Raw genomic sequence first — 13,672 nt, forward strand, 5'->3', positions numbered from 1 at the left:
CACCTCACCTCAGCACAAAGACACTTGTCTACAAAAGTCCATGTGGTTGCTTCCTCATCCATCTATAAATTAATCAACAGAACAATAAGCTCATGCATTTCATCACCCTTCTTCAATCAATTTCTGTAATTTTCTATTGAGCAAAAATGTCCACTTCTGTAGTCATCACCACCTTCTTCCTCTTATTAGCCATGGCTGCCTCCACCTTCTGCCTCCAACAGCCAAACCCAATTCAGGTTGCCCTAGATAGGGTTCTTCAAGCCACAAATTGGGTCCAGAGTTCAATTAAATTACATGAATTGGGCAGCGATGATACTTCAAATGATGGTGGTGTGGCTCTGAGAGACTGTGCTCAACTATATGATGAGAGTGCGGCTAGGCTCATGGTGTTACTGTCCAACAATGAGAGTTATAGTGGTGATGACGCACGAACATGGCTCAGTGGGTTGCTTGCCAACCAGAGGACTTGTTTGGATGGCTTGGATGAGAAGGGTTTCAATAAGACTGATGAGCATCGTGTGGTGGCAGAAAACTTGACTATGGTGCTTGGTGAAGCTCTTGCTTTCTATGGGAAGGGTATGCATGAGGGTAGGAGTAAGTATCATCAAATTAATATATTTGGCAATGATAACCATTTTCTAATGGCGGCTTGAAATATTATAAAGACTAAGGCAACACTTTCATGATTTAATGTGTCCTTTATGTGTAGCGTCACTCAAGCCAAAATAGTCAAAGAAGAGAGAAATATTTTTAAAAGAAATTAAAATGGATAAAAATGCCTTTATTTATTTTTAGATTTTTTAAGAAATCTTTTATATTTATATGTTTTTGGTTTGAAAGTTGAGGGGTTTTTCTGTTTTTTTTGAAAAAGTTTTGGCTTTTTTCAAAAGTGAAAACCTAAATTTACTAATACTTAAATAACATATATTATTTAATGAAGTTGAGCACGTGTAATCATTAAGCCTAAAATGTGAAAAATGTGATATTTCATACCATATTACAATGTGATTATTAGCTCAAAACCAATATACAATAGGTGGAGAGATGAGAATTTTTAACTATTAGAATAAAACTTCTATCCTTTGACACCCTGATTAATGTGATTTGAGTTAGAGCATATAGTCTAACATGAATATATATTTTCCGAGGATAAAAAAACATAATTAATCATGTATCATCTTGATTGCATCGATCTAATAGGAATTCCTCTATATAAATCCATCTTTTAGGCTAATACTTTCAGGTAAAGCTTGCTAAAATAGGTGAAAACAGTTGTTTGCAACAGGGTTTTTGTAAGTTTATCTTTAATTTTGTAGTTAGAACTTAGAAGTTTAGTTTATACTCCATGTTCTTGATTTAGCTCCACATAATTTGATTAGGCTTCCTCCACCTGTGCATATTGAATTAAATTCTAGGTTTTCATAAATAAATGATGAATTGAAGAGCAAAAAAGTTGGGCTAGGGATGATAATTTGTGATGTCTTTACAGGAGTACCACCAAGGGAACAAGAACCCAAGCCCAAACAAAATGAAGGTCTTTTAGTATCATGGAGTCTAGGAACATCCAGGGCTGATTTTGTGGTGGCAAAAGATGGTTCAGGAACACATAGAACAATCAATGAGGCTGTAGCTGCACTTGTTCGCATGGGTCACAGGCGACCCCCAAGAGTCATAATCTATGTGAAACCCGGTGTGTATCAAGAGAAGGTGGAGCTTCATAGAAATATAGTAAATGTAATGCTTGTTGGTGCTGGCATTGACAAAACTATCATCACCGGTAGTCACAGCTATCGCGGAGGTTTAACAACTCGAAACTCAGCTACATTCGGTAAGTAATTTAGAGGTTTACGGCTGGCGTTAGATTTTGATCCTGGTGACCATGAATTTCATGGACAATAATGCAAATAAATAAGTTTAAGAGTTTTGATTATTTGGTTGGCTATGAATACATTTGGCAGGTGTATCAGGGGATGGATTTTGGGCAAGGGACATAACATTTGAGAACACGGCAGGTCCCGAAATGCACCAGGCAGTGGCACTGAGGGTGAGCTCAGACATCACAGTGTTCTACCGATGCAGCATCAAAGGGTACCAAGACACACTTTATGTCCACGCGAATAGGCAATTTTATCGCGACTGTCAAATATACGGCACGATTGATTTCATATTCGGTAACGCCATTGCGGTGTTACAAAATTGTGACATTTTTGTGAGGAGGCCAATGAACTCCCAATCGAACATGATCACCGCGCAAGGCCGCGACAAGGAATCGGAGACCACAGGGATTGTAATCCATGGTTGTCGCGTTAGACCTGCACCAGAGTTTGCAAGGGTCAAGGGCTCATTTAGGAGCTATTTGGGCAGGCCATGGAAGAGGTTTTCAAGGACTGTGTTTATGAAAACTGACCTGGATGGCTTGATTGATCCAAAGGGGTGGACAGAATGGAGGGGCAGCTATGGACTTTCAACATTGTTCTATGGGGAGTACATGAATACAGGGACTGGGGCATCAACTGAACAGAGGGTTAAGTGGCCGGGATTTCATGTGCTCAATAGTCCTCAGGAGGCTAGCCCTTTCACAGTTAATAAATTCATTCAGGGACAGTTTTGGCTTCCAGCCACTGGTGTGCCATTCTGGCCTGGAATATAATTAAAGGACCACAACCAAAATATATGTATGCCTACAATATTCAAGCCAAAATATATGAGTAGTAGCTGTTTGATCTTGTAAGAGAATTTATGTGGTTTATTTTCCATCAACTCTTAATAAACTTTTTAACTTCTGATGTAAAATGATATGAAGATAATATGGATTGAAAAGCCTTGGCAAAAACAAAAACAAAAACAAAAGGATTGAAAAGCCAAAAATATGCTAAAAGTAAGAAACTATTTTCTAAAACTCTTATCTTTTTGCCTTCTTATTTAAGAATTTTTTTGGACAATTTGTTGGTAGACCTCACAAGCACATCATCACAACCATAGTATTCAACACAAAAATGTACTTTTTAAAGGTAAGGGATTTGTAGGTCAAGGATTCAAGGATAATTACTCATATTTAAATATTGTGTTAATTTTGACGAGTATCATAACAAAAATATACTTTTTAAAGGTAAGGGACTTGTAGCTCAAGTGTTTAGGAATATTTACTCATGTTTAAATATTATGTTAATTTTAATGAGTATCATATTATTTTTAGACCGTAATTTATCTTCCGAGATAAAAGTTTTAAAGAAATAACCAATGTATCTATCTATATATATAAAGCAAAAGGTAGAGAATGGTGAAACATTCAAAATACCAGAAAATGCCCTTGGTTAATGCAAACATTAAGAATTGAAATTATTAATTAAATGAGGATAATATGGTAAATTCACAATTTTTCGTATTAAAAAAATTAAAATTAAAAGAAAATTCAGATAATGGATCCTATTTTTATGGAACACAAATATCCATTATCTTTTTTAATTCTAAAATAAATTTAAAATTTTTTTTAAAAAAAACCTCTTGCATGCGCGGAAGCGCGTGCAGAGAGGCTAATAAAATTATAAATACACAAGTTAATTTTTATGTAGTGATATTTTTCCTGACAATATTAGAATAAATTTCAAGTTTAAATATCCTGCTAGTATATTTAAAAGAAAAAAAGAAGACTTAAAAAAAGGAGTTGATAAAAAATTGTATAAATACAAAAAACTCCAACTTATTTCCCTCTCAACTCAAACCCTAGCCCCTCTCTGTGACCACTCTGATCCTGAATAACCAGCAATTGACCTCTCCGGTAATCACATCAGGCGGCTCTCGTGAGGTCATTGCTAAAACCATCGAATGCGATTATGGCCGGTGGTTCAGATGTGGCTGAACCAGCTAGCTTGTCCTGTGCTAGCTGCGGCAAACCTGCCCAGCTTCAGTATGTAAAATTTCACTTTCGCTTTTTCAATTTCAGCAAGCCTCTCCTTCTATCTGATAATTTCTGTAAAAAAATTATGATAAATTTATGTACTTTTTTTTTTGGTGGGTCGAAGACTCATAGCTATTTGTGTTTGGAAAAAGTGAATATGTTGTTTCAAAACATTTGGAAACCTTTTGGAGCAGAGGGTTCCCATTTCAATTACTAAAACTTCAATCTTTGTGCTACTAATTGTAAAATGCTCGATTCTTAGTTTTACTTAGTTTTGTTACTTTGACTTTTATTTGCAGGTGTCCCAAATGTGTGCAATTGAAGCTTCCTCGTGAAACGGCTGCTTTCTGGTTTGTAACAATTTCCTTCTTTGTACTAATGCTAAATTCTAGTGTCATATAGTTTTATTGGCAAAACTTGGTGGTGTGTAGTGATTGTCAGTGAGTTGAGCATTTCAAGTGTTTAACTTCATTCAGGAGTTTTCACACATTGGCACTTGAGTTTGACAATGTACCTTAGATGTGTTAATAGAAGCTTGAAAGTGATTTATTTGTTTTTCGTGTTGATGAAACTTTGCATCTCTTAACAGCACTCAGGATTGTTTTAAGGCTTCTTGGAGCTCTCATAAGTCAGTGCATCTAAAGGCCAAGCCGTCCGAACCTGGGACAGGTACCCCAGATAATGAAGGTTGGCTATATTGCTTGAAGAAAGGACAGGCTCGAACACCAAAGCTTCCCTATTTTGATTGGACTGGGTATTTCTATGTGTTTTTCTCCCTTTTATTTCATATTAATTTTTGTCAGAGATTTAAGTTTGATGGTTCTGATGCTTGGAATTGTTTGTTTAATATTTCGAAATTTATGTATCATGGATATGGTGTCAGCTAGGCTATTGCTAGCTGATAGCGTTGGATGGAACTAATAATTTTTTATTTATAACAAACCACAAGTGCTATCAGTTTACTCCTTTTACCTCATTTCATGTCTTGTACATGCGCATTTGAATTTCTTCATGGAAGTTGCTATGTCTTATGCAGGACACTGAGGCCGTATCCTATATCTAGTAAGCGTATGGTACCTGCTCATATTGATCTACCTGATTGGGCAGCTGATGTAAGTTGTAGTTCAAACGACCAAAATTTGAGTAGATATAGTGCTTCATTGGTGATCTAAATGGAAATGAAGTGCTGCATTTTGTTGCCATTTCTACCTGTCATTATATTGTTGACCTTATTAAAGAAATCTATTGCAGGGAACTCCAAAAGTTGAGCCCAATAGTGATCTGCAGCATGTTGTCGAGGTAAGCATTTACTTGAAAACCTCATTAAGTCATACATAATGAGTCAGACTTTTTCCTTTCTTGGTTTTCCTTTTCCTTTATATTTTATTCATTTTTCTTTCTTTCTAAATGATGAATGATATATTCTTTTTGCAGATCAAGAAACCGGAACAAATTGAGAGAATGCGAGAAACTTGTCTAGTAAGTGCCAGTTAATTATTTCCTTTTGTTCCCCTAAAGTTTTGTTTTAATGAAACAGTATTAGCTTGCTGCATCATATATATACTTCTTTTCATAACGTGCTGCAGGCATCTTTTCACTTCAAACATCTGTTGTATGCCTTTAAACTGAAAAACTTGTTAATGTGTTGCTATACAAGTACTGAATGCTAGACGAAGTTATAATACCATTTGACTCTTTCAAGAAGGATTTTCTCTGTTTGGTTTTTTTTAATCTTGCTCTTACATTCAATTTTAAGTTCTTAATTTACTGATATCTTGATGTTCTCGTCATAATTGTTTTGCTAGATTGCAAGGAAGGTCTTGGATAAAGCTGCTAGTGTAATCCGACCTGGTATCACAACTGATGAAATTGATCGGGTGGTCCATGAGGCTACTATTGCTGAGGGTATGTCTTTTCGTTTTGTGTAGTATTCCAATAATTATGTTTCCTTGCCCATTATTGTAATGGTTTATATCTTATACTCATTAAGACTTTGACCATACCTAGTTGACATGGCAATTTTTTATTTTTATTTTTTCTAATTCAAGTTTTATTTTATTTTTATTTTATCCCTATTTATTGCTATTTGTCTCTAATAAGATCAGTTGTATGCTTTGTAGTGGCCATGTTTTGTGTATGCATATTTGCATGGTTTATTGTCCAGAATAGAAAATGGCTGTTGTAATGATGTTTTGGCTTTCAACCACTGCAGGTGGATATCCATCTCCTCTCAATTATCATTTCTTCCCCAAGTCTTGCTGCACGTAGGTACTTTTTTGTGTACATTTTAAACAAACTTTATTCAGATTGTATGGTATTGACTTTGTAATTGCATTTTGCTTTTTATCTTTGTTGCAGGTCAGTCAATGAAGTAATTTGCCATGGGATTCCTGATGCCAGGTATGCGTTGTACCTATTCATTTGAGATTTATTTATTTTCTTTAATTTTGGGAGGGAGGGGACTGAAGGGGGGAAGAAGAATATGGATAAACTGTTTCAGTTAGTATATTTAATATACCTTTGTCTTAAAACACATTATATTGCTGTATATTGTACTTTGTTTCTCTCTTGTTTTGTTTATGATCAGTTCAGTTTTGGGTTTTGAAGTACTGTTATAATAAAATAGCACTTTGGTAACATTACTGGACTGGCATGACTAAGTCTTGTTTTGTGTTAGGGGTACATACCTGAGAAATTAAGCTTTCTAGTATTTGGTTAACCGCTAACGCTTTGTTTTGCCTGCATTTGTTTCTTTCTTCTTTTTAATTCTACTTCAGAATAATTAACTGTTCTTAAAAAACGAAAAAGATTATAGTTGTTAAAATCCCCTGGATAGCATTTTTGACTTCTTTTATGTTGCATCTTATTGAAACTTTTGCTCCAGGAAATTAGAGGATGGTGATATCGTCAATGTTGATGTGACCGTGTATTATAAAGGCGTCCATGGTAATAAGTGTTCTACACATTTAACATGTAGTTCAACTTTGAGCAAGTTCTTTTCATGAACAAATGTTAAACTGCAGGTGATCTAAATGAAACATACTTTGTGGGAAATGTTGATGAAGAGTCTCAACGGCTAGTCCAATCTACTTATGAGTGCTTGGAGAAAGCAATATCTATTGGTATGTGCCCCATATATAATATAACAATTCTAAGAGACTGCCATCCCTCTCGTGTCGTTTTTGTAAATTGTCTTGAGACCCTAAACAAGAATTTGGAACTGACATAAGAACATGATTTAATAACAGCTTCTTTTTAATAATTCTTTAGTGCATCCGTCACCAAGTGTTGCTTTAACAATCTTGCAATTCAATTGCATCACATCTCTTTGTTTGGAAGCAATTAGTCTTGCCTTTTGGGAGGATGTAAAATTTTCATATTTAATGAAAGGTGTTCGAGTAAAATAGTTTACGTCGATATTCATAAAATCTGAAAGTAGTCACCTGAATCACCAGAATTCCCTGATTGTCATTCTTAAAATAAATGGCCAGAAATTGACGAGTGATCTTTGCTTTTGTAAAATTTTCACTTGTTTCCTAGACTTTTCGTTTTGAGGGTTTTATATCCTGGATTTTTCATGGGCCCAAGAATATACAGCTTAAAATGTCATAATAATTGTTTTATCCAATATTGATTTTACATTTTCTTTGGTTCCATGGAAGTTGCAAGTAATCATTCTTGAAATATTTTTGTGGTTATGTTTTTGCTTAATTGTATTAGTAAATTGTGTGAAAATATTTTAGTGATACATGGAATGTTGTCACCTGGTGATAACTGAAATGTCGAGAAGTCAGCCTATTTAACCCTGATTTGGACAGTGCACTATAATAATTTCAATTGTTTGCGGATTAAAAGTACAAAAGGAAAAGGTTATTCCTGATTGTTTTTTGTTGTCGTGTGCAGTAAAACCTGGAATGCGATTTCGAGAAGTTGGTGAAGTCATTAATCGCCATGCGACAATGTCGGGATTCTCTGTGGTAATTTGTAACTTTGAGCTTTGAATTGTGCTGCATTTTTTATTTTAAGATATGGCATACAGATTATAGTAATTTTGTATTGCACCAACAGGTGAAATCATATTGCGGTCATGGTATTGGGGAGCTTTTTCATTGTGCACCAAATATTCCCCATTATGCAAGTATGTTCGATAAGGAAGCTTCTGTATATATATGAATCATACATTTTCTTGCTTGCACCTGTAATGTTTTTTGCCTTAACCAAGCAGGAAATAAAGCTGTTGGTGTGATGAAAGCTGGACAGACATTTACAATTGAACCTATGATCAATGCAGGTATTTTGAAAGTTTGTTTTATGAGCATATGGGTGATAGGTTTCTTCATTTGCTAGCTACATATTAACAAACAAAATAAAATATGGATAGGGGTTTGGCGTGATCGGATGTGGCCCGATGGATGGACTGCTGTTACAGCAGATGGCAAGCGCAGTGCTCAGTTTGAGCACACACTTCTGGTAACTGTGCAGTTTATGTTTCATATGTAATATGTTTTCAACTTATGTAACTGCCACTGCTCCATCATTATTAGAAGACCTTTTTCTTTATTCTTTTCTTATGTGCATATAGTATTGAAAATTCTGTGGAATGTTCCGAATTTCAATTTATCATGAAAACCATTTGTGAGACTTGTTCTGGGTTTTAAGGCAGCTCAAGTATTTGTATTCGCTGTAGCATAGCATTATAACTTCCAAGTGGTGTGGATATGATCATTAAATAAAAAAGTTTGATAGATAACACGAATTAGGAAGGAAGATTTGCAGGTTGGACTCAATTGGAGCAGCAAAACAAGTAGCTTAGTAGTTGTCTTGAATCGAATCTGCCATAATTAATCTATCAACATTGGATTGCAATGCCACCCATTGACAAATACAGCACTGAAATTTAATAGGCGAGCTCCTTAGGAACACGGGGACAGTTATTGAATATTGGTGTCGAAGGGATGTTTATCCGAGTTTAATTCCTGGTTAATTATGCCTGTGCTGAATGCATCTATGTATGCATCTCTAATTTCATTGTTATTTCTTCCTACATATGTGTAGGTGACAGAGACGGGAGTTGAAGTTCTTACAGCTCGGTTGCCTTCTTCACCCAAAGTGTTCCCTTGGTTAAATGCTTAATGTCTGGTTGCCTCTTGTCTTATTGAAAGTAGCAAAGAGACATAAGGTTGCCATTCATGGTAATCATACATCGGTAGTAACAGAAGAAAATAAAAACTTGTGATAAATGTTACTTCTTCCATTGCCGCTTATGTTGGGTGAGGATATCATGTTTGTAACTTATTGGGTAATAGTTAATCGATTTTGAGGTTTGGTTAAAGAGTTCTTATTTGTTTTCCAAATTGTTAGAAGAGCTATATGAAATCATTATTAAACTATCATCAATTAATAGAATCTGGTGTGTACCAACATGTTCGATGTTCAAATAGCTTGAGTTTCTACAGATTTCTTGAACTCAATGAGATCATTGAGTTCTATTAGCATAAATTGATTCTGCTTGGAACAATTGAGGACTTGTGTATTTGGCAAGTAGTACAAGTTAATATTTTTTTAAGGGGTCGTTTGGTACACAGGCTTGGCTTGGACTAAATTTAGTACCATGTTTGTTTCATTTAATTCTAGTCTTAGATGGGATTGCTAATACTGGGCCCACCAAAAACACCTCCTTAGGAGGGGACTACTAATCCCATGTAGAAAGGTAGGATTAGCTAATCCTATGTTTACCAATGTATGAGATGCATATATTATATTGTAATACTAATAACATATATTACTATTATTATTATTATTATTACATACATATATACTATAATGTACATATATACATGTATATACACATATATAAGTATATATATACACATATATACATATATAATATATATAAATACATATAGATATATACACATATATTATTATTATAATATACTCATATACACATACATATTAATATTATAATAATAGCATACATGTATACATGTATATATGTAATATATATTATATTATATATTAATGTACATATATACACGTATATACATGTATATATATAAACACATATATACATATATAATATATAAATACATATAGATATATACACGTATATTATTATTATAATATAGCCATATACACATGCATATTAATATTATAATAATAGCATACATGTATATATGTAATATATATTATTATAATACATATATATAAGTATATATACATATATGTGTATATATTATACCCATGTATGTATTATTATAATACACATATGTATATGTATATGTATTATACCCATGTATATATTATAATATATAGATACACCTATATACACATATATTATATACATGTATATACGTATATATATGTATATTATAATATATAATATATATATACATATATTATATATACATATGTATTTTATAATATATATAATATATATATGTATATATACATACATATATAATATACATATATACACGTATATACATGTATATTATTATTATAACATACCCATATATATTATATATTATAATATACATACATATATATAAATATATGTATATGTATTATACCCATGTATATTATAATATACATATATACACCTATATACACTTATATATATGTATGTACGTTTATATTATTTAAAATATATAATATTATTATAATATACTTATATACATGTATATACATATATATTATATATATTATAAAATACATATATACATATATATAGATATTTTTGAAAAAATAAAAAAATTATAGTCCTAGTCCAAGCATACACCAAACGCAGGATAAGTGTTATCCAACTTAGACCAAGCCAAGCCAAGCCAAGCCAGTCCCTAAGCATAGTCCATGCCAAGACAGTCCTGTGTACCAAACGAGCCCTAAGTGTTTAATGTGTTTCTCACCAAACTTAAAATTCTACTTTTGCCCCTATGACTTCATTGATAGAGCCAAAAGGAGAACAATAGTATCAGCCTCGCACTTTTTTTCTTCTTCTTCTAATTCTGTAGTTAAAAACACTTTGCGCTTTCCCTAACAATTCTGATTTTTCGATCTCCTTGTATCTATTGTCCACTATTTTTCTTTGAATTCCCATTTCTAAGACTTTTCTTTTCTTTTTCTGTATTAATAACCAATTATCTAGAACAAGGGTAAGTTATGGGAGTAAATTAAGAAGGTAAATCAAGAAACACACAAGGAGGAGGAGAAATATATAGTAAAAGAACCTGAATTACATAAAGGATTGCATAATAAACAACCAAAATACAATCTGGGCTAAATTAATTGAAATCTTCAAGGTAGACGAAAAAGCCCCCTTGCTCTTGGTGGCACATTGAAGCCGGAGTTGAGGTTTGCTGTTGTAAATAGGAGTTATCAAAGAATCAAACACTTTACTCTTGCAAACAAGACACTCCCTTTGACTCAACAAACTGTACAAACAAGGCCAGCAATATAAATGCCCACAAGAAGTCACAACTGGCTCTCTTGCCATTTTCATGCACATGTTGCAGTCAAAAAATGATGCAGATCTTGGTGGGGACGACAATGGCTCTGTCAAATAGTCCTCATCATAATCATCATCTTGATCATGATCTTGATGAAGGGTTGGATTTGAACCATCCAGAGACAGAGTATAATCATCACTTTCGGGGCTGTCAAACTCATGTTGATCAATTTCATCTTCAAGCAGTGAGCAAACACTGTCATCCTCATCACCATCACCATCATAATCCTCATCATCATCATCGTCATAATAATCATCATCATAATCATGATTATCCCTATGTTCGTACCATTGGTGTGCTGGTTTTGTGACGTGGAAAATCTCATGGGGCAACATGAAACGCATGGGTGGCTTAAGTTGTGTTATACTTTCGTTGTCGGAAGCCATATGAATATAGAAACAAAGCAACGCAAAGAATTGAACAATTAAGAAGCCTTTGAAAAACGAACTCAACAAGAAGAGAAATAGAAGCTATAACTTGTGGTTTCCAGTCTAAAGAGACCTATGTATATATAGGGGAGAGACTTCAGAATTTAAACCTAATCCGACTAGTTTTAGGAGTAGAACGAGGATTTCTTGGTTCACAAGTTTCCAAATCCGACTTACAAGTGACAATCTTTTTGTTTTTTGTTTTTTAAAAAGAAAAAAAAGGAAAAGAAAAATAGAAACCTTATCCTATTAAGATTAGGAGTAGGACTATGATTTCTTGGTTCCCAAGTTTCCCAATCTAACTAGATGAGTGACAACCTCATTTCCTTGTAGAATTAGGACTTTGTTGCTTTGTATAAATACCTCATTGTGGAGAAGGTTAATACAACATGCAGAAGTTGCCATAAACAAACACTCAGGGAGGACATAAAATTGTTGAATAAGAATGGGGAAGAGAAAGTCGTCGAGGGCAAAGCCTGTTGCTAAGAAGCGAATGGAGAAGCTTGATACAGCATTCTGTTGTCCCTTCTGCAACCACGGGAGCAGTGTCGAATGCGACATTGACATGAAGAACATGATTGGGAGGCTCTCTGCAGCGTTTGCCAAGAGAGTTTCAGCACAACCATCACACCTTTGACTGAACCCATAGACGTCTACAGTGAATGGATAGACGAATGTGAGCGGGTCAACACCATTTTTGTTGCTGATGATCATGATGATCGTTAGGAAGCAGATAGGAGATTTTATTAATATAAATTCATAATTAAAACTCCAAATCTTTTGTGGTCTGTCTGTAAAACTCCGTATGTCTCCACCAGTGTCTTTTAAAATTTGTATAAATTTTAAAAATATATGAAGGATGGGCGCCCTATAGCCTAGAAGATAACCATTTTAATATATAAAAATGGCTAATTTGTGATTTGAATGGCATGGTTTGCTGAAACTGGATTGCTAGAAGAAGAAGAAGGAAGAGGACTAGGATATATATCTTGGTTCACAAGTTTCCAAATCCAACAAGCGACAACCTTCGTGTTTAAATAAGAAAAAGACATAAGAAAAATACAAACCTGTGTATTGGGGTGTTACTGCAGCAAGATATTGCATATACTGAAGGCTCACGGTGCGTATTTTCTTGATTTAATGTCCATATTGTGTCTTGTTCCAGAGAAAAAACTACAATTGATTTCTTTTCCCTACTTTCTATGGGGTTAGGTCATGAAATACCTGAAACACATTTTCCATTTTTGAATCACACGATTTATAATATTTGTCTCTCAATATCATGAGAAGTGAACTTGGTGGCGGCCTCTTAGTTCATATTAGCCTGAGCATGTGCCAATTGGTTTTCTTTTTTCTTTTTTCTTTTATTTTTAGAATTAAGAAAAGATAACATGGGCAGTTATGTTCCATACAAGTAGGATTCATTATTTGAATTTTCTTTTAATTTTAATTTTTTTAATATGAAAAAGTATGAATTTACCATATTATCCTAATTTAATTAATAATTTTAACTCTTAATGTTTAGATTAATCAAGGGCATTTTCTGGTATTTTGAATGTTTCATCATTCTTTACCTTTTGCTTTATATATATATATATATATATAGATTTAGAAAAGTGAGATGTTTTAGTAGTCAGTGATGAGTAAATAGTACTTGAATTATGCTTATAACTACAAGAAAAAGGAAAAAAAAAAAAAAACAATTAGATAACGGGGCATCTTAATATTCAAGCTTACAATCCCCTTACAAATTAAAGAAACCACCTCCAGGCCCCAATAATTCTAACCTAAAAAGCCTGCACCACTCCGTATAGCGCGGGTGGATATGGATTTGGTAG

At 33.7% G+C, this 13,672-nt stretch overlaps 3 protein-coding genes across 5 annotated transcripts in view; all 3 read left to right on the forward strand.

Moving 5' to 3' along the window:
* LOC18785197 (probable pectinesterase/pectinesterase inhibitor 36) lies at window positions 1–2,845 on the forward strand. 3 transcript variants are annotated; one of them, XM_020556207.1, is made up of 3 exons: window positions 1–588; window positions 1,490–1,828; window positions 1,959–2,845. In XM_020556207.1, the coding sequence occupies exons 1-3, from the start codon at window positions 147–149 to the stop codon at window positions 2,648–2,650; spliced, it is 1,473 nt and encodes a 490-aa protein (XP_020411796.1). In that variant the 5' UTR covers window positions 1–146; the 3' UTR covers window positions 2,651–2,845. The 3 variants fall into 3 exon arrangements, with proteins under 3 accessions (XP_020411796.1, XP_007219055.1, XP_020411797.1); XM_007218993.2 differs by having other exon boundaries at window positions 110–594; XM_020556208.1 differs by having other exon boundaries at window positions 110–576.
* Window positions 3,557–9,355, forward strand: LOC18785604 (methionine aminopeptidase 1A). Its single transcript, XM_007218050.2, has 16 exons — window positions 3,557–3,907; window positions 4,198–4,248; window positions 4,488–4,652; window positions 4,935–5,010; window positions 5,150–5,197; window positions 5,333–5,377; window positions 5,704–5,803; window positions 6,111–6,162; window positions 6,257–6,298; window positions 6,783–6,844; window positions 6,922–7,020; window positions 7,802–7,875; window positions 7,967–8,036; window positions 8,124–8,189; window positions 8,280–8,368; window positions 8,954–9,355. The coding sequence occupies exons 1-16, from the start codon at window positions 3,834–3,836 to the stop codon at window positions 9,029–9,031; spliced, it is 1,191 nt and encodes a 396-aa protein (XP_007218112.1). The 5' UTR covers window positions 3,557–3,833; the 3' UTR covers window positions 9,032–9,355.
* LOC18786001 (transcription elongation factor 1 homolog) overlaps window positions 12,280–13,672 on the forward strand; it is a 2,005-nt gene continuing 612 nt past the window's right edge. Inside the window, exon 1 of the mRNA XM_020557378.1 lies at window positions 12,280–12,431. Within this exon, the coding sequence (XP_020412967.1) occupies window positions 12,280–12,431 (152 nt within the window). The remainder of the gene's footprint in view (window positions 12,432–13,672) is intronic.

Source organism: Prunus persica, chromosome G2, assembly GCF_000346465.2.
Source record: "Prunus persica cultivar Lovell chromosome G2, Prunus_persica_NCBIv2, whole genome shotgun sequence".
In the NCBI taxonomy this organism is placed as follows: domain Eukaryota; kingdom Viridiplantae; phylum Streptophyta; class Magnoliopsida; order Rosales; family Rosaceae; genus Prunus; species Prunus persica.

Excerpts from the sequence above, each read along its gene's own strand:
- LOC18785197 (XM_007218993.2), top strand. The coding sequence starts at position 147 with ATGTCCACTTCTGTAGTCATCACCACCTTCTTCCTCTTATTAGCCATG. Across the intron at positions 595-1,489 it reads GGGTATGCATGAGGGTAGGA|GAGTACCACCAAGGGAACAA; the intron begins GTAAGTATCATC and ends ATGTCTTTACAG. Across the intron at positions 1,829-1,958 it reads TCGAAACTCAGCTACATTCG|GTGTATCAGGGGATGGATTT; the intron begins GTAAGTAATTTA and ends TACATTTGGCAG.
- LOC18785604 (XM_007218050.2), top strand. The coding sequence starts at position 3,834 with ATGGCCGGTGGTTCAGATGTGGCTGAACCAGCTAGCTTGTCCTGTGCT. Across the intron at positions 5,378-5,703 it reads GAATGCGAGAAACTTGTCTA|ATTGCAAGGAAGGTCTTGGA; the intron begins GTAAGTGCCAGT and ends TTGTTTTGCTAG. Across the intron at positions 7,876-7,966 it reads CAATGTCGGGATTCTCTGTG|GTGAAATCATATTGCGGTCA; the intron begins GTAATTTGTAAC and ends TTGCACCAACAG.